Source organism: Dendrobium catenatum, unplaced genomic scaffold, assembly GCF_001605985.2.
Source record: "Dendrobium catenatum unplaced genomic scaffold, ASM160598v2 fragScaff_scaffold_412, whole genome shotgun sequence".
Taxonomy (NCBI): Eukaryota; Viridiplantae; Streptophyta; class Magnoliopsida; order Asparagales; family Orchidaceae; genus Dendrobium; species Dendrobium catenatum.
In genome coordinates this window covers 181,173-201,931 of record NW_021318874.1, presented here as the reverse complement: position 1 = coordinate 201,931, position 20,759 = coordinate 181,173, and the positions used below count along the sequence as shown (strand labels likewise).

At 35.1% G+C, this 20,759-nt stretch overlaps 1 protein-coding gene across 5 annotated transcripts; it reads right to left on the bottom strand.

Moving 5' to 3' along the window:
- Positions 1 to 5,601: 5,601 nt before the first annotated feature.
- Positions 5,602 to 20,759, bottom strand: LOC110092727 (acyl-coenzyme A thioesterase 13). Of its 5 annotated transcripts, none has more exons than XM_020817386.2 (3): positions 20,425 to 20,759; positions 20,183 to 20,338; positions 5,602 to 5,962 (listed from the first exon to the last, which is right to left on the bottom strand). In XM_020817386.2, exons 1-3 carry the CDS (start codon positions 20,656 to 20,658, stop codon positions 5,819 to 5,821), a joined length of 534 nt encoding a protein of 177 aa, XP_020673045.1. In that variant the 5' UTR covers positions 20,659 to 20,759; the 3' UTR covers positions 5,602 to 5,818. The 5 variants fall into 5 exon arrangements, with proteins under 5 accessions (XP_020673045.1, XP_020673049.1, XP_020673046.1 ...); XM_020817390.2 differs by having other exon boundaries at positions 20,470 to 20,759; XM_020817387.2 differs by having other exon boundaries at positions 20,195 to 20,338; positions 20,425 to 20,757.

The following is a 20,759-nucleotide window of genomic DNA, read 5'->3' as shown; positions in this document are numbered from 1 at the left end:
ATTTGTAAATTCTCAGTAAACATGTAACAAATAAGTAAATACTCACAGGTGAGTATTTATAAATACGCAGCAAATACGGATGGTTCTTCCCATTCGGACTCCACACATAATAATTTCTCTTGTAATTGATAATTTCAAGGTTTAAAGTTAAATAAGCAATTAAGTTTTTCAATGTCAAATGAGAATTCGAAATATGAGTAGGCTAAAGAGTTATTATTATTATTATTATTTAGAGAGGATAAGGGATTTATAATTTTAAAGGTACAAGTTTGGGGTGTGAATGAGTGAGTAGAGCTCGAGCTAGGGTTAGCAAGAGTTCCACTTGCTTGCTCAATAGTCGGCTTGAGCTCGAGCTCGGCTCATCCATATGTTCTCAAACCTGAGCTCCAATCATGAGTTCGAGATATCGAGAGGAGATAAGGAAATCATAACATGAGCTCACTCGAAAATGATTGAAGGGAGAAGGAAGGACGTCAATGCATGAATATATGATTCATGAGAGATATTATTATGATCGATTTCATTAAACTCTAAACAGAATACATACAACTAAATTGATTTATTAACGAGCTAATTTTTTATCAATAATTAACTCATTTATTTATAAAATTGAACTAAAATGCAACCCTAATTTCTCATTCGAAATTCGGATATTATGAGAGAAAAATTATGAATTATAGCTTAATTTTATCAAAGTCATTTGAAAGCTTTTCATTATAAAGTAGACCATGTTGGGATGCTCATATTATGACTTCATTTGAGACAATTTTTTTTTAATACTTTTAAAGTTACTTTTTAGTCTAAAATTTTTATTACAATTTTTTTTAAATTAGCTTTAAAAGAAATAAAAAAACTCTCCCAAATGAAACTTTGCTTACCAATTTTAAATAAAAAAAAAAATAATGCTCCAATTAAAATAAAATTACGGAAACAAAATGAAAAAAAAAAAATTTGAATCCAAATATCTTGTACAAAAGTAAAAATATTTTTATGGTATTTTTTTTATTTTACTTTATGCATCATATATTATACCTTCTTATAATTAATCCCATATTACAACTTAACAATTAGATATCCACAATATGCTTTTTAGTATGATTATAAGATGATTAAGAAATAGTTTAGTTTTATTTGTCTATTATTCTAATTTACTTTTTAATAATTCAATAATATTAAAAATAATATATAATGCATGAAATAAAAATAAATAATATGACCCGATAACATATATTCATAGACTAAAAATATCTTTTGCCATGTGGACCGTCAGATATTTTCTTTTTTCACTTTTAAGAGAATACCCAAAATAGCCCTATATATATATATATAATATCTTTATGTATTATTATTTTGATTATGAAATAAAATAAATTATGAAAATTTAAGTCATCCAATCATATGAAGTTTCGTTTGGGATGATTTTCTTACTGTTTTTAAAATAAATTTATAGTAAAAATTAAAATTTTTATAGTAAAAAACTGTTTTAAGAATCAGTAAAAAAAATCAACGGAAAATGAAGGCTGAATCAATGAGATAGACATGGCCAAACGCCCACCTAGTGGGTTTTAAAAGGGAGATTAGATTTATCAGAACCTTTCTTGTTGGTCCCTTCTAACTAATCTTCATAATGGGACTTAAAGATTATTCAAAATTGTTACATCTTCTCTTTAATGTTAGGCTTTGTTGATTTTTTTTTAATATATAAAACCCACTAGGGGCCTACACATTAATAAAATAAATAAATTACAAGTCCTTAAAGATCATTCATTTTTCTAAAAATACAATTTTTGAAATAAAACCTGCGATCCAATGATTCTACCTATTACAGAGATAAGCAACATGAAATAAAATAGCTAAACTAAGCAAACAAAATGACAGACAACTCCAAAAGGCAGTAGAAAGATTCTCAGTTCCTCATAAGCAGCTAGATAAGCCAACAACCAAGAACCTGCAAGTAAATAACTAAAGGAATATGCAAAAGTAAAAGGACACAAACCACCCAATAACTAACAAACCAATAACCCAACTGCCAACAAACCAACTAACAACCCAATAGTCGACCAACAAAAAGAACATCAACAATAAACAACCAGAAGACCACGCACACACACAAAGACAGGAGGGAAGAGCTAACAAAAATCAAGAATAACAATGAGCACCAAACGAAGCAACGCCAAGAATAGACAGAGAAGGACCAGTAGTAAATACAAAAAAAAAACAAATACCAAAAACAACCCAGCCACCAAACACCAAGGGCAGAACTGACATAATAAGACGAATAGCAATAGACAAACAATAAAAAAAACCAATTACTTCTTCTAAGATTTCCTCCCACACCTCTTGCCACCACCATGAGAAAATGATTTTTTAACGATACACCCAACATTCAAACTATACATGATATGAAACTCATCTACGGGGTCACCCAAAACTTCTCCAACACCCCCGCAAGGTGAGGAAGTAGACCCATCAAACAAATCAGATTGATCCAAATAAGAATCCTTCATATTCAACAACAAGTGAGCATTCGAAGTATCCTTAGAAAGAATAGAAACCGGAACATCAAATACATTCCGTTTGAAAAAATTAGGCAACAAAGTCGTATTCGAAGAAGGCACAAGAGAAACATCATCAATCCCATTAGAGGGGCCATCAATAGGCATGGCCAAATCCCCCAAAGAGCACTCCCCAGGTTCCAAGTTGCGAGGAACAGAGTTATCATTAAAATCATCAATAGCAGAATCAACATCATCACCATCAGTAACATTAGAAGACATGTTGGGAGTAGATATAAGGATAACCCTATAATTATTGACATCCAAACTATCATTAACACCATCTCTATTATCGTAAGCAATAGCCAAGGCAGAATATTATTCGAAGGAACAGCTTACTCCATAGCATGAACAACAACATCATCCTCTATTTCAATAACACAAGTACCAATATCCACAGCATTAGTACGTAGTTTCGATGCAATTATCCCCAATAACTACCAATGCCGGCATAAGAGGTACATCTAAATTATCCACAGTTTTCAAAATAGCATCTGCATTCCCAACAAAATTAGCATACCAGTTTCAAATTATCTAAAGTTTCCTTAACATCAGTAGCATTCTCGTTAGGTATAACAATATTATGAGTATTACTAGTAACATTCACCGGGATAGAAGACAAGGGACGACAATCACCCCACAAATGCCCAATACATTTACAGTGAATACAAAAAGGCGGAAAAATCTCCATCTCGCATGTTGAATGTACCCAAACTTTTTAGAACCAAACCACACTTTATCAGAGAATTATTTTAGTAATATCAAGATCAACCAAAACACGAGCAACAGAGTGGCCAGATCCAACAGAGGTGGCATTGTTGACTTATAACTAACGACCGAACATCGAACTGAGGGAGAGAAGGATTCGAGGAGAGAAGAAATGTGGCCTCAAGTTAGGGAATGAAATCTAAATATGAATAACACGTGACTCAACACCAATGTCAAATAAAGGAGACAATTTGATCAATTTCATATAGCATTTGTTAACAAAGTAAGATCTCTGACAAAAAACTCTAATATAGTCCAGATCGTTAACCATCTTAACCAAGATATGCGATGAATTAAGCAAGGTAATAGAAAACTTTTCAATGAGCTTGAGATTGAAAAAAAAAAATCTACGAATAGAGTCAAGATTTTGATGACAAGAAGGAAAATTTTGCCAACCAACACAAATTTAAGAGGAGCCACAAGCGCAAGGACCTCCTCTGAAATCCACAAAGCGGGTAAACAATGAAAAGAAGTCATTTTTAGCTCAGGAAAATTGCATCAGAGGGAAAACCAGAGAGAACATCTCGAAACTAGTGATATTTCTTCAACCCATCCAAAAAATTAGGATCATTCAGAAGATCACTGCCATTATGACCACCGAGGACTAGAGGTGGACAAATCGGGAGAAAAAAAATGAAAAACTATCAAAATAGAGAAAATGAAATGGAGAAAAAAAAATAATGCTTCCCTGAAATAAGCAGCTAAGCGGTAGTGGTGGCCAACACTGCCGAGATAGAAAACCCAATAACAGCAGAAGAGAAAACCCTAGGATATATGTTATGGTTGATTAAATGTAATGAGTAGATTAGAAATGGATAAATAGGTTTTTGCAAGTTATTGTAGTTTAAATCGAAGTAATGAGAATTAAGGGTTAATAGGTAGTTTAAGAGTTTTTTTTTTAAATCTTTTTATGTTTTCATAAATATTTTCTTGCATGGAGTATTAGGATATGCAAATAAAGGAATTAAGCTATGACTTATTTTACTTTTTTTCCTCAGGTGAATTTATGGAGTTATTGGCACCATTAATTTGCCCTTATTGTTCCCTAATATGTTTGTGTGAGTTGGGAAAGCTCTAAGTTACCCGGTTATCATATTTTTCTCATTTTTATCTTCTTCATTTTGATAATAGATTCATAATAATAGTGCTTTATTTTTTTTTTATTTTTTTGGGACAGGGAGTATCAGCCTTCGGCCACTAATCTCCCCGGTCGACCTAACGGACAACCCACCCCATACTCATCCGGGCCAACACTTAAGGCTTTGCCTGAATTGCCATGGGATTCGAACTCGGGACCTGGCCTATGGCCAGCCAGCTCTTCACCACCAAGACAACCCGTGGTGGGTATAATAGTGCTTTTGATAAGCCTTATCATTGTTTTGCGTCTCATCTCCGTATCAACTTTTCTTATTTTTCTTCTTGACTTTCATACCTCAAATTTGACCATTTCCAATTGTATTGCTTGATCATCGCTCATATCCAGATCCCATCGTTATTCATTATATTATAGATCTGTCGGCCTAATATCTGATCAATACCTAATTATTTATTTCAAAAAGGCTAAAATAATTTATTTAATTATCTTTTTTTCTTCTTTGTTATCTCCTTGGTATGATGGATAGGTTTGTAAAATATATAAGGGAGTAAAAAATATAATCTTCCATCAAAAAGATAACTTCTAAACCCGACCCCTTTCTTAAATAGATCAACCCAAAGCCAAATGAATTGGGTCTTTTTTTTCACACCTACTAATCGGAATTATCTTTTCACCTTTTAAAACATTAAAAAAAAAAGATAACATAAATATTAAAAAAAATATTTGTTTAAAAAATACTAAAATAAATCTGAAATAATTTAAATATCTTACATATTTTTTATTCTATCACCCTAAACCCTAGTTTTTTTACTACATGAATTCACATTAATTAGTTATTAAAGAACATAGTACACAAGGCGTTGGCCAGAGGATATTTTTGCAAATAAAAAAAATGAAAATGCTTTTATATGTCATCCTAACGAGTAATGACGTCTCTTTATCCTTATCTTCTTATATGAACCTCAAATCCGAGAGAAATTATTGTCTACGCAATACAACTTATGCTGCGTATTTACTGTTTATTTTACTGCATATTTTTTTATACATAATTTTTTACGTATTTTTTTGAGTATTTATTATGTATTTAGCGAATATTTATGAGTATTATTTATTTGTTGCTATTTGCCAAGAAAAAATTATGTATCAAAAAATACGCAGTAAAATAAACAGTAAATACACATAATCCAAACCTTATTCTGCGTTTGGATTGCGTACACAATAATTTCTACAAATCCGATTAATATATTCTTTGAGATGAATGCAATATATGAAAAAATTACAATGCACTGATTCGAAAATAGATCGAAGTATTGTGAAGCTCATCCTGATATATTTTTATTTTAAATAAATATATTCAACTTGTGAAAATATTTGGAAAATTGAGAAAGAATTAGACTATTCAGAGACTGGCAGCAGGCATTATGTAGTAAGTTGCACGTGCGGTGTAAGCCAGCTTCTTAGATTCCTTTATTCTAAAGTCAATGTTAGTAACAACAACACTTCTCCCCTGCCTCAGGATGCTTCCCTCAACTTCGACCTCAGTCTGCCACAGAGAAAAAAATAAATAAATAATGGGTTATGTAAATAAATAAGACGGTGGAAAACTAATGAAGTTGTTAACATCAGGCGAAAATTCCATTTCATTACATTAACAGTAGTGTTTAAGGCTTTGTTTGGCGGCAAATTATTAGGTACGAATACCGGACAGAGAGAATCATCCGAATTTCTCTAGCTCTGTCCACAGTCAAAAGCGCAATCAAAGAACAGCTGCTACACTAACTGCGCTTTGACTGCTTTTTACTGTAGACAGAGAGATCCGGATGATTCTCTCTGTCAGGTGTGCGAACTGAATAATTTCTCTTGTTTGAAACGACTTTCTTAATGCTTCTTAAAGCATCTTTTTCGTACAAAATTTTTAATTTTTTCTACTAAAAAGCTGCTTTAAGAAGCAATAAGAAAGTCGTCCCAAATGAAACCTAAGTCGCTTTTAGCTGTTGATAACATGAAGCAGCAAGGATGATTTTCTTACTGTTTTATAAAGCTCCTGTAGAAAAAAAAAATAGCTTTTATAAATTATGCTCCCCTTTGGAGCTTGACGAGCTACTTATTAAGTTCGCAAATGAGTTTGAGCTCCAGCTTTACTAATGACCTCGAACTAAGTTCAACATGGAAAACTAGTCGTGTCTAGTATAAGTCAAGTGAGAGTCAAGCTCAGGTTGACTCATTCACATCTCTTGGTGGGCCGAGGAAACTTACCACAACGGTTAAATAAGCAGCTTGGATTTCCAATGACCTAATATGATACCAATATATAAGACAGCAGGTACAGGAATTAATAGGTCCCCAGTAAGGCAAATAGTGCTCCACCTAGCGACTGATTCAAATCTGCAACCTCATTTAGATATCAAAAGTGTTAGCACCATCAGAACTGACAGAGCAGCGCATCTATATGGGTTATGGGTAGACTTTTGTAAGTTCATAAATTCACACTGATGGGAAGACTGTCAAGCACCAAATGACAGGTGAATGCTAACACCCTCTAAGGACAATGAAATCCACTCTCCGAAAGGTATTCCAGAAATATAAATATCTCAACTATTTCGTATTTTACAATAGAAAGAATGAAGAACAATTGAAAGAATCTTACACAAAGAAATCATCAGTTCATATGATCCGATGGATGAGTACGTGACCGTAAATCCTAATTGAATTTAGGGAAGAAGATTTGTTTATGCCCCTTTTGTTGGGGAATAGATGAGTACTCCACCACAATGATGAAAAAAGCAAGAAAGTAAAAGTAATGAAAATGTAAAGGACACCAAGATTTAACGTAGAAAAACTCAAAATAGGGGGAAAAAAACTAAGGAGCCACACCACAATAAAAAATTCACTATAAAAATTGAGAGAAATGAGTGCATCTCTCTCTTTTATCTCACTCTCTTCTTGCTTCTCTTCTCACATACACTGTTCTTACACCTATCCTAACTAAAAATACAAGAAAAAGGCAAGTAAAATAACTCCAAGAGACGCAACCTTTCAAAAAACGAGAAGAAAACCGTCTAGTCCGCCTCACAGCGCTGCGGCGCTAGTTTGGGGCATTGTGACGCCCAATCTCTATTTGACAATGCTGCAGCGCTCAAACACTCAGCGTTGCGGCTCTCAATCTTTGTCTTGACCCGCTGCGGCGCCATATCTCGACCACTACAATTCTTTGCTCTCTATCTTTAAATGTTGGGGCGCTCTGGAACACAGTATCGGGGCGCTTGGGTATGCAACGCAACGGCTGCACCCGAACCTAAGCAGGGGGTAAACCCACCGCACCCCCTAATGAGCAAGACGAAACTTGAGGTTTGAGGCAATTGAACAACCAGATTGATCAACACAATCAGATTCCACACATAACACCTTTTATTTATACACCTATGTAACTTGTTTTATAGTATATTGAATTCTCACGTCTCAAAATTGATCATTTTTGCCTCTATTTTAACTGGACACTAGTCAAATGATTCAATTTTGAGTTGCGCCCTAGATGTGCTTGGACTCAACTTGAAATCACCCCTATAAACGAAAGAATGGTCAAAAGAATGAAGCGTATAAATGATGATATAACTTCTAGAGTTATGATTGTATGGTTAAAATAAAGAAGTGCCTCAAAAATATTATGTGATAAAATGGAAGATATTATAGGCATCATAGTAATTTCAATTTAAAAAGAATAAATATCACAACAAACAACAAAATGTCATGGATATCACAAGGGCCTAAGCAAGGTTTAAAATTGTGTAAATAAGTCTCGAGGCGTTTTTCGTCCGTGAGGTAAGGCTTGCCTTGAGGCAGTGTGAGGCGTAAGCCTTACGGACGAAAAATTGTGTAAATGAGAATTTAAGAGTTTTAGCAAATAAATAATAGTAAGATTCTATCATATAATAAAAACATTTAAATGATAAGTAAAATTAGTGGAAAGTAAAAAAATAGATGCAATAAAATCATGTCCCAAATTACATAATCACAAAATATTAATCTATCAAAACTCTCAAAGTACAAATAAGAAAGAACATATAAAATCCAATTATGTCCCATCACTGAATGGGTCTTCAAGGGAATCTTCTTCTTCAATTGTATCTATAAATGTCATATCTTCATCATCTTCAATGTGACTCACTTTTCTCTTCCTTGTTCAATAAGAATGATTATTATCATGTTAATTGCACACTTGATATAAATATAACGTAATAGCATATAAGAAGTTGCGGAATACCTTTATTTGGTTGTTGTGCTGCAGAACTAGTGAATGTGTGTGGTGTGGTACTAGTGGATGTGCCCATTTGATCTGTTTCGCCCCTCAAGTCCACACTTATATCCTCTAACTGAAGGTCTGATAATAGCAAATCTGTCTCATCATCTATGAACCACTCATTATCAGATGCCACATCATCATACACCAACGAGTCCTCATCATCCTTCAACCCCTTGTTCCTCAACCTCCTATCTCTCAACCTCTTGTTGAGCATAATATACACAAGGAAGTTCATTCTGAGTGTTGAAAGTCGATTTATTCGCTTTGTTTGCACTTGAATATATGTACTCCAGCTTCGCTCACATCCATAAGAAGAACAAGTGAGGCCCAAAACTCAACCTGAAGCTTCAACTAATCGTAAAAACATCATGCGGTAGGGATTGTTGACAAAGATATTAATCAAGCTCCTTCTCTTCATATCAGACCATCCATCTGACATAATGGTAACACCTGTCTCAATCGATGTTTGTTTAATCTCATCAATGCTCTGTTCTGTGTTCTGCAGCTCCTTCAAAATCCATGTTTACAACTCGTACATAGAAGGTGCCTTCAACCCTCTCCCATACAATCCTACAGACAGCAGCATATTGAAGTAGGTCGGCGATGTCTCAACAATAAATGGTATGACATTCTCAAAAAAAAAAAAATCTGTCAATATTCATGTAAACCTGTCGTCGACCCTCTCTGCTATCAGCCGTAGGCATCATCTGTGCTTGTCCTCTATCCTCTCCTGGATTAGTCATATACTGGTCCATAGGACCCCGTGCACCTCTATAATGTATAGTGGAGGAAGAGCTCTTTCCACTCTGGCTCCCGAAATAAGCATCATCTTCGACTCTTTCATCAAATTGCTTATATTGTAAATGTTTGGCAATGGTACTCTTTTTCATATAAGCTGTAATTTCCTCCACCTTATCCAGAACATTTGCATAAGGTGCTACATTCTTATGTGAGCTGGATAAATGTTCCTTCATGCGAGTTACTCCTCCCTTCACTACCTTATCACAAAAATTACATTTTAAATACACATGTATTCTCGCTGCCTCCTACATCAACTTGCACACTGTATTTCTAAGAAGGGTCACGCCGCAATGACGTATTTATCTTTTCCTTGCCCCTAACCATGTTTCCTAAAGCACAAATGCAAAATAAAACACAAAAACTCAAAAAAATTAAAACCTTAGCTTTCCTATAAGTTGAAAAATCAAACACTAAACTTAAAAAAAAAAACCTAAGAACACTTGAAGAAGTGATGTAGAGGGGCGGCAGAAACAAAGGACTCACCGGCGAGAGGCGGCGAAAACGTGCAAGAGAGCCTGATCGGACGTCTGCGTGCTTCCTACGCGGCTTCGGTTCACATCTTCCGTCGGGTAAATGGTGCTTCGGTCGGGTAGGTTATAAGGAAGAATTAAAAAGTTTTTTAAGTAAGTGGGACCCCATATTAGAGGCATACGCCTCAATGCAAATTGCACAATAACGCTTGTGAGGCCGCCTGAGGCGTACGTCTCATGATGCCTGAGAATTGCTTAGGCTTTTAGGCTATTTTGGAGGAAATTGTGCAAAGGCATGCCTCGAATTGCACAAATTTAAACTATGGGCCTAAGTGGTTTATATCCTTTGCTAGTTTAACAGCAATTAAGAGGCATTAGTTTAATCGTAAGCTAGCATATTTGAAGCTTCGTTTTTTGTTGGAGGATCGTCTACCCGGATGCAAAAAAAATCTCTTCAGCCTAGAGTTCATAATGCAAATCTATGATGCAATATATAATAAACTCAAATAGGAATTGAAATTTGTAGTTCCAAAGACCACCAATTGATGTAAACCCAAAAATACGACAACTCCACACCAAAAGATAATTTCATAATCAACCAAATAAAAAAACTAAGTAAAAATTTTAAAGCAACCCAAAGCTCACATTGAGATTGCAATTAACAAGTGCAAAATCAATTATAGCCAACAAAAACCAATATTGAATTAAATAGAAGAAAAGAGAATTACATAAGAGATCACCAAAGGAAAAAAATTAGGGCTCATGCTGATGCAAGAAGAATATTTCTTTTAAAAAAAAAATATTCAGTCACCCTTATACCATCTTGAAGGAATAAAAAATCCAACCAAATATACAAGATTGGAAGAAAACTGAAAATTTTATCAAGCAAAAAGTTCCTTTACATTCCTTAAATTTGAAATGTATAAGCATTAATCCCTAAGGTCATCTACCTCAAGGTCGGTTCACTTCAAATCAACGAAGTCATATGGAACTGAGCATGGTAAAGGCCAACAAAATTTAGATACTGAATGCATTGTCTAATAGCGCCGTCAATGAACGGGTGAGTAAGTTACACATAAAGCCAAAGTGGCACACCAAAAATAACTACCAGATAGACAAGTTATAGAACCGTAAAGATGCAGAAGTCACTTAAACACTGCAGCCGCTAAACAACAGGAATTGAAGACTATAAAACTGCAAACCAATGGCATGTAAAATTAAATAATCCACTTATAGCTACCCATAGGAACACAAGCCAATAGAATATCAACAAAAAAACTAAGAAGTAAACAAGACAAGGAAAATCATATAATAAGAATATATCCCATTCTCATAGGCACATCTCACAAACAACAACAACAACAACAAAAACATCAAGTTTTTATCCCAGTACGTTGGGTCAGCTACATGAATTATTAATCTCCATTATGCCCTGTTAAGAGTCAAATTCTCATTTAAATCTAATAAAAAAAAGTTATTTCTAATATTTTCTAACAAAGTCTTTTTAGGTCTACCCCTACTTTTCTTAACATAAGCCGAATCTAATACATCTACTCTCCTAACCGGGTCATCGGAAGGCTGCTGTTCTATGTGACCAAACGATCAAAGGTGACTTTCTAATCTGATATTCCACTGGAGCTACTCCAACCTTTTCACGTATATGCTCGTTTAATATCCTATCTCTAAGAGTAAAGTCACTCATCCATCTGAGCATCCTCATCTCTGAGACACTCAACTTAATATTATGTTTTGCTTTTAATGGCCAACATTCTGCACCATAAAGCATTGCAGGTCTCACCACCATCTTATAGAATTTTCTCTTAAGTTTCAGGGAAACTTTTCTATCACACAATAAGTCTGACGCATTCCTCCACTTCAACCATCCAATTTAAATTCTACTAATAATATCCCCATCTATTTCACCATCACTCTAAACAATAGACCCAAGATATCTAAAACGTGTACTCTTATTAATGACTTGACCGCCCAAAGTCACAATCCCCCCACTAGATCTATTAATACTAAAATTACACTCTATATATTTGGTTTTAGATCTACTCAAACAAAAACCTTTAGACTTTAAAGTTGACCTCCATAATTCTAAGTTTATCTTCAACTCCATCTCTACCCTTATCAACAAGAAGAATATCATCAGCAAAAAGCATACATCAGGGTACAACCTCTTGCAAATGTCTAATGAGAACATCCATGACTAAAGCAAAACGATATGGGCTTAAGGTTCATTCTTGATGTAATCCAACAGAAATAAGAAAATATTTGATCAAACCACCTTGTGTTTGAACACAAGTAACAGCTTGATGAGTCTTCCCATAATGATTTCCCTGTCTACTACTTGAGTGAACATTCAAGTGAATGGATTGTCATTATTTAGATTCAACTTCAATTTCTTTTCATGAACATAAACTGGCTTCCAAATATATAATTTGCTCAAGTTGATTGATAACTTCACTCATAAGATTCCTTGGTTAAAGATTCAGCTAATAGATTTTGTAAAAATAATCAATTATCATCCCTGTGATAATATGCTATGTAGCTCTGATACTAAGCACCAATAAATGATATATCGCAGAACCTCAAGGTTTGATATGAAATTGATGCAAAGATGTCTATGGGTCTGAATTCCTAATGCAACTATATAATGCAACGTATACAACACTCAAATCAAATTTGAAAATTGCAGTTTCGAAGACCACCAATTAAAATAATAACTTGCCTTCTTTTGATATAAAGCCACCAAAAACCACATTAAGATTGCCATTAGCATTGCAATCTTAGAACCGATTGTAGTCAATTCAACTAAAATCAAGCCCACTCGCAAAACCAATATGGAATTAAATAAGAGAGAAAAGGGAACAAGGTAAGAGATCATAAAATACAAAAAAATCAGGTTCCACAATGGTATAAATGGCAGGCTTCCAATGAAAAATAGGTAAGAAAAATCATATAAAGAATACATAACATTCTCAAAAGTACAAATCATAAGCATGTTCTCAAATAACTGAAAAACATAAAAATACAGCATAATGAACAAAAACAAAACTTTCTTTGACAAATTTTTTGCTCAATGCTCCTAACGAGTATAAAGTTAAAGATCTCCATCATACAGTATTCAAGGGAAATTTCAACACAACACTTACAAATATTGATACGCACAATGTAAAAAAAGCAAGTACGTTGGCAAAATTCCACATTGGACACAAGGAGAACCAACTTTGGCCCTATTTCATTGTTTGAAATTAGAAAAATATATTTTGAAAATTGATAAAATATACTACATTTTTTTGGTACGGTTAGAAATCAATATTGGCTTCAAGGTCAACATACCTATCAAAACTCCTACAGATGTAATGATTTAGACTTCACAAATAAAAGTAGTGAACAAAATCATCATTTTCAAAACACATATTCTATCTACAAGCAACCAAATGTTCCCTTATCTTATATCCTTCTGCATATCCTCAACACATAGCAAATAAGAAGTATGACCTCTAATAAAAAAAATTAGTCTCAAGCATAAACAAAAATTCACTTTTAATCATCTATGATTATATGAAAGCTAAAGATAATCAGATGAAAAAAATGTAATGATGAATTTCCTGCATGTTCCTGACATGACAGCTTTAGAAAACCCAGAATAGAAGCTTGCTTCCCTTAACAAAAACTTAATAACATCTTGATTAGTGTTGTAAATGATCCAAGCGTTCAACAAACTACTCATAGCTCGACTCAATTATAGCTAATTAATTATCGTTTGATTAAGTAACCAAACAAGTTTCAACTTTTTTTTAAAATACTCGATGGTTAAATAAACAAGCTTGAACAACTATTTGTTCGACTCATGCTCATGAACAATTGTTAGGACACACTTGAAGTTATCAAGAATCCATATCAATCTTTGATAAAACAACGAAAATTTTCCTCCAAACACCAATGAAAACCATGGAAAACAGTAATTTTATTGCAAGAATCAAATAGAACGGAGGAAAAAAAAACAAGATCCAGTTGATCCTCAATTTGAGAGGAGGATCTATCTCTCCCAAATCTCTAGATGCCACTAGAGCACAAAAAAAACCTAAGAGATCTCAAATTTCAGCCAAATTCAAAATGCCCTAACCCTAGGAAAACAAACTATTTAATGCATACAATTAAAAAGAAAATCTCTAAACATTCCCTACATTCAAATTTCCCTCCTAACTCCCTCAAAAATCCTTTCTAAACAGCTCCCTTGGACCTGGGCGGTCGAATCAGCCGTACAGGAGGCTGATATGTCCCGCCACTGTTTCTCGTAAGTCGGTCCTGTATGGACCGACAATATTCCTCTCTGAAAGATCTACCTTGTCCGCAAAGTGGAAAGACAACACCTTTCTCCGTTCCCTCGTCATCACAAACGGTAAGAACCTAAAGAGTTCAGTCCTTACACATGTGCCCCGAAATACACTTCTCGTCACATCTGAAACAGAGCCCCTTCACCTTCTTCTCATGTAATTCCGTTTATATGAGCTTCTTGAAGTTGTCCCTAGGTCTTCCTCCTGCAATCTTTTCCTTTGAAGTCCCCCGAAGATTATGTAGTGTTGGCTCCTTGGATGCTAATAAGATAGTGGTCATCCTATACAAGCCTACTGAGCTGTTGCCTCCCGTTTCTATCTCCAGGTGCCTCTGATCCTCCACCAATTGAGCTAGCTCCATAGCCTCCCCCAAGTCAGGAGGCCTCATCACAATTGCTGCCACCCAGATCTCTGATTTCAGTCATTTCATGAAGTTCCCCTCTAACACAGTCTCATAAAGGTGATCCAATTGACTAACAAGGTACTCGAATATCTCCCGGTACAATATCACTGAATCACCTTGTGTTAAAGAGAAGAACTGCTCGTACAAGTCTCTTCCTCAGTCAGTTCGGAATCGTTCTAACAGACAATCCTTGAACTCCCTCCAACTGTGTATAGGTAGCCGCATGTCCTTCCACTGGTGCCAGGCCTAAGCCTTCCCTTCTAAACATAGGCCCGCTGCTGTCAGTCTCTCCTCGTTTGTCAACCTATTGAAAGTTAAATATCTTTCTACCCTGTAGATCCACTCATGTGTATCTCCTCCCTCAAAAATAGGCATCTTCAGTTTCCTCACTCTCATATCTCCTCCGTCAACACTGCTTCCTCCAAAATTTATCATTCCCCAAGGGAGTGGTTCTCCCCAATTATGCCAATCATCCTTCCTCTACTCGCATCCAAACCTTTTATCACAAACCCACCTTCTCCCTTCAAATTAAGCACCCCTTCGATCATATTCAACCCCTCTCCTTTAAAATTCGACACCTCTTCGATCATAATCAAGTCTTTTCCTTTCAAATTCAGCCCCTCTTCTTTCAAATTCAACACCCTTCCACTCATGCCTAACCCCCTCACACCTCTCCACATACTCTCTACCAAACTCCTCCCAAGGAATAGGCTCTAGAGGAAGCTTTTTCTGTTTCTTCTGAAATCTCCTCCTCCTGATCCTCCCTTCGTCTGATTGGCTTAGAATTCTCTCCACTTCCTTGACTGTCGGTGACTTCACTCATCTCCAACGACATTTTTTTATTTTGGCCCTCGAGCACTTTCTTCAAACATCTCCCCATGGTGGAAAATTTTAAATCGATCTTATCATGGATGACTAAAACTTCTTTCTTTAAAGCTGAAACTTAAGTATGTATATATGAAATTTCATATTTCATTTAACCAATCTCCTCTTCGAGGATTTCCTCCAACGCATCTACTTTCTTGGCCACCATCGATATCCAGATTTTTGCTGGACTAAAAATATGAATCTCGATTCCAAAAAACACCAAAACAACCCCCTTCCGGCTAACAATCAATCGCTAATTTTCTCGGAAAAATCCCCCAAATAATCCCAAAATCTACTCTGATACCAATTTGTTAGGACACGCTTGAAGTTATAAAGAATCCGTATCAATCTTTGATAAAACAGCGAAAACTTTCCTCCAAACTCTAATGAAAATCAGAAAAAATAGTAATTTTATTGTAAGAATCAAATAAAACGAAAAAATAATAATAAGATACAGTTGATCCTCAATTCAAGAGGATCTATCTCTCCCAAATCTCTAGACGCCGCTAGAGCCAAAAAAAAACCTAAGATATCTCAAATTTCAGCCAAATTCAAGCTGCCCTAACACTAGGAAAAATAAACTATTTAATGCATACAATAAAAAAATAATAATACATACATAAAATCAAAAAGGAAATCTCTAAGTAGTCCCTACATTCAAATTTCCCCCCTAACTCCCTAAAAAATCCTTCCTAAACAACTCCATTGGACCCGGGCGATTGGACCTGCGAGCATAGTAGGCGGATATGTCCTGCCTTTGTTTCCCATAAGCCGATCCCGTATGGATCGGCTGAACCGGTCCAATTGACCGATCTAACAACAATATCCTTTAAAGCTCATGAGCATGCTCGATAAGAAGCTGATGTAGGACTACGTAAGGATGCAATGATTTTATTTAGAATTCGCACAACTTTTGATTTGAACAACAGTGAAGAAACTATTAGCATTTAAAACAACGAATTAAAACAAGAAAGTGGTCACGCCCGCTTAGGCTAAATCACATAACCAGAGATTTGAAACTTTCAAAATAAATTAGTAAACAACATTATGCTAGAATATTTAGTTTTAATAAGAATCCCTAATCTAACAATGAGAATAAGTAAACAAAGAAGTACACTCAAAACCGTACGTTTACTAAGCTTAGCAGAAGCAGGAGGAAGCATCCTTCATGACTACAATCAAACACAAGATAATGTTAGACTCAAGAAATATAATGAAAGGGGAAAGTAGAACCCTTTGTCAAGGATCGGTGGTGATCCTCCACTCAACACCTTCAAGTTGTTCTTCAATTGCTTCCACCAAAGTGTCCAGAATACGTTTTATGTAATCTTCAACGGAGTGGTCGATCCTCGGATTAACATCAAAGAAAGTTGACTGAAGAATGCGTACGAAGCCGTCCTCGTTGTACTCAAGTCTGTACTCCGTAAGGCAATGGCTGAAATTTCTGGCTGCATTCTTAGGAAGAAGAGGGCTCAATGTTGTATGGAGTTTGGATAGGGTTTAGTGGAAGAAAATTAATGAGAGAGTCTTTGGAAATTTCGGCCAGCAGCAGGGAAAGGCTTTAAACTCTTTCTTAGAGGAGGCATGGCTATAAGTAAAGATTTTCAAAGAAGTCCAAAAGAGAGAGGGGGTGGAAATTGGAGAGAGGGGGAATTAGGAATTGATTTTCAAATCCTAAAGGATTTGGAAGGCAATTAAAGAGTGGGGCCTTTGAAAATTTCGGCCAAGGGGCAAAATCTCAGGTTTGGAAATCTTTCTATAGAGATGGATTGGCTTTTAGGAAAGATTTCCTATTCCAAATCCAAAGAGGGGGCCGGCGGCAACTAGAGGGAAAAGAGGGCTTCTGACAATTGTTTAATGCTTGCTAGATTGGGATATGTAAATTAGGAAAGGAAATTTTAAATCCCAATTAATTATAAATTGATTTGATTGAGGTTTAAAGACTTTCCTAAAATAGATTTTGTATATTATGAAATATTTTGAATTTCAAATCACTTGGATTTGAATTCAAATGTAATCCTAAATATATTTAATCCATATTAGGAAATAAAGGAAAGGAGGGGGAAAACCAAAGGGGGTTGGCGGGTTGGGGGCTTGGCCGTGGATGGTGGCAGTATTGGGCTCAACCGATGAGTGGGGATGGGGAGTAAGGTGGCCGGCGGCTTAGGGATTTGGGGGTACTCAAAAACCGGCGGCTAGGGGAAGAGGGGAAGGGGGAAAAGGAGATAGAGAAATAAAACCACGAACCCGGCCGTCTCCAAGGTTGGTGGGTGATCCGAGTTCCCTCTCCTAGGGATTTACCACTCAAACTCTCAAGCTCTCACAAGAACTCATGCAAGGGAAAATTTTAATCAATCATTCATTCCTTGAAAAATAAAACAAGGGGCTATAAATAGCCTACTACATGAGACTCAAGAAATAAAAGACAACAACGCCCTCGGGGCTTACATACGACATCCCTTTACTAGAAGAGTACAATGGAAAATAAAATAGCATAAAAATAAATACAACGACAAATAACTAAAACAATACATAACATAAATCAAAAGTACAATGACTCGATCGTGACCGTAGATCGGCGGCCATGCCTCTGATAAACCTTCCACGATCTGATGTCCCCATTAGAAGCTTTATATCAAGATCATTAATAACTCAATTCATGTTCGATAGAGAGCATGTGAATAAGCATGTTAAGAAACTCGATTAATGTTTGATATGGAGCTCGATCAAGTCTCATTATAAAAACAATGAACAACCTAATGTGAATATTTAAATTGCATAATAATCATTAATTAAAAAAAAAAAGAAAAGGACCAAAAGTATCCTCAACTCTTTTTGAGGGACCAAAATGATCCCTATCTTTTTAAGAGACCAATTGGTCCCTCAACTCTTTAAAATTAGACATTTTATCCTGACATTCAATGTTGGAGTTAATGATATTAAATGTAAGCGTATTTTGGTCATTTTTTAATTAAACATTTATTCAATATAATTTTCAAGTAATTATAATTTTTTTAAAAAAATTTATTAAACGTTTCTTTAATAAATAAAAATTAATAATAATTTTAATTTCAAAAAAATTTAATCATATTTTATAAAATATAACATTTCACATTTAATAAATGTTTAATTAAAAATGACCAAAATACCCTTATAATTAATGTCATTAACTCCAACATTTGAATTTATGATTAAAAAATATCCTATTTTAAAGAGTTGAGAGGCCAAATTAGTCCCTAAAAAAAGTTGGGGACTATTTTGATCCATCACAAAGAGTTGAGGGGCTTTTTTGGTCCTTTTTTCATTAAAATTTTTTAAAACAACCTAATATGATTATTTTTTTATTATATTTTAATAACATAATAATCATTAATTAATAAAAGTAAACTAACTAAACGTTCTACGGTTCTAGCATTTATTAATTAGAGGTACATGTTCTTATTTGCTACATTATTTATTTTGAGTTCTCATTTAGACACGTTCGTTAAAAGTATCATTTTCTGAGTTGGGCAAGCTACTAGTTTTTAAGCTCAAAAATGCTTGATAGACTAGCTAGTTTATAAGCTTGAGAAAGCTAGTCGGATATGTTCATTGACAAGCTAGATAAGGTAGATATAATTGTTTGTTAGTAGGCTCGAAAAGTCTCATTTGTTAAGCTAATTAACATCTCAAAAGAAAAGCTCATTAATAGTTCGGTGAGACTTGTTTATTTTTTATACGAGCAGCTCGTTTAAATCTCGTTAAGCATGATACGAACTGAACATGAGCCGAACACAAACCAAACTAGAACAACTATCATTTTAAATGAACCAATAATGAACACAAATAAAAATGCTCAAATTGAGCTTGAACCTAGCTCAAACAAGATAATAATAAACAAGCATAAATACAAACAACAAGCACCTACTCAACTCGATTCAGTTCTTTTATAGCTCTAATCTTGATCGAGACTGCACTAGCGACTAAAATTAAAATGGTTGATCAAATTAGAAATGTACAAACCTAAATATTCAAAACTAGGGGTTACTTGGTACAATACTATGGGGATTTTATTATTATCCGGATAAAAATTATGTTTTGATAACAGTGTTATCTATCAAATGTAGTTTGTTTGGTTTAATATCATTTGAAAATTATAGTTTTATCAAAAAAGATTAATGCTGATTATGAGATTTCTTTTTCTGTCTTTTATTTTAGTCGCTAAAAATAGCTTGCAATCTAAATAACGTTATTACATTGAATTAAGCGAACCTAAAAAACCCTGGTTTTTATCTTCTATTGTATGGAAGCCAATGATGCTCAAGAACAATAAAAATAGCACTCCTAAACCGCCAGCATATTCTTAAAAGGAAACACCCCAAGAAAAAAAAAAAAAGAGCAAAAGCTTCCCTCTATTAACCCCAATTAATAAAATCACCGCTTAATTAGGAACAAAGGAACATTCCCCGCAAGGGACCTTCCAGATCAAAATCGAACTAGAAACTAAAATCTCCACAGTCGACCATTAAACTAAAAAAAAAAAGATAATCAAAACCAAAAACTAAAACAAGCCAACAGATAGCAAAAGCAAACTAACAGTTTTCCTCACATCAAGTCCGGCTGCGGCAAGATACGCAGTGCTGAACTCCCCAAGGAAGAACTCCTTATCTCCAGCCACTGTCTGCACGCAAGCTAGCCCCACCATCTCCGCCACAGATGCCACAGCTCCACCGTGTAGCGTGTTGTATATATTCTACTCCATTCCAGAAGATCAAACGGTAAAAATTTCAGCACAAAATTACTGGGGCAAATGGAAAAGGAAATTGGTTAAATCCACACAAAAAAGGACGGGTCAGATTGGATTACGACGACGGCAGCGTTGACCTTGAGGGTGCAAAAGACGCGGCCGCGATCGATGTAGTCAACTTTAAGGAGACTGCGAATGATGTCTGAGTAGAAGTCTTTTCGTTCTGAAGCTTCCGGAATGTTATTAAATAGGCCTAAGGTTTTGAAGAAGCCTATGGTTCGCGCGGTAGAAGGCTGTTTGTGATGATCCTCCGGCGAAGGCGCCATCGGACCGCCGACCGTGCCTAGGTTAGAGATGAAGATAGTGTAGGGGACGAGCGAGGGCACAGAGATATTAAAATTATTGACTATTGAGCTATTTCATTGTA

Bases quoted from the DNA above. Each gene is read 5' to 3' on its own strand.
- LOC110092727 (XM_020817386.2), bottom strand. From the start codon at position 20,658: ATGGCGCCTTCGCCGGAGGATCATCACAAACAGCCTTCTACCGCGCGA. The intron at 20,339-20,424 runs GTGTGGATTTAA...GGAATGGAGTAG, and splicing joins AATCTGACCCGTCCTTTTTT to AATATATACAACACGCTACA. The intron at 5,963-20,182 runs GTTAGTTTGCTT...TCTCTGTGGCAG, and splicing joins GACTTGATGTGAGGAAAACT to ACTGAGGTCGAAGTTGAGGG.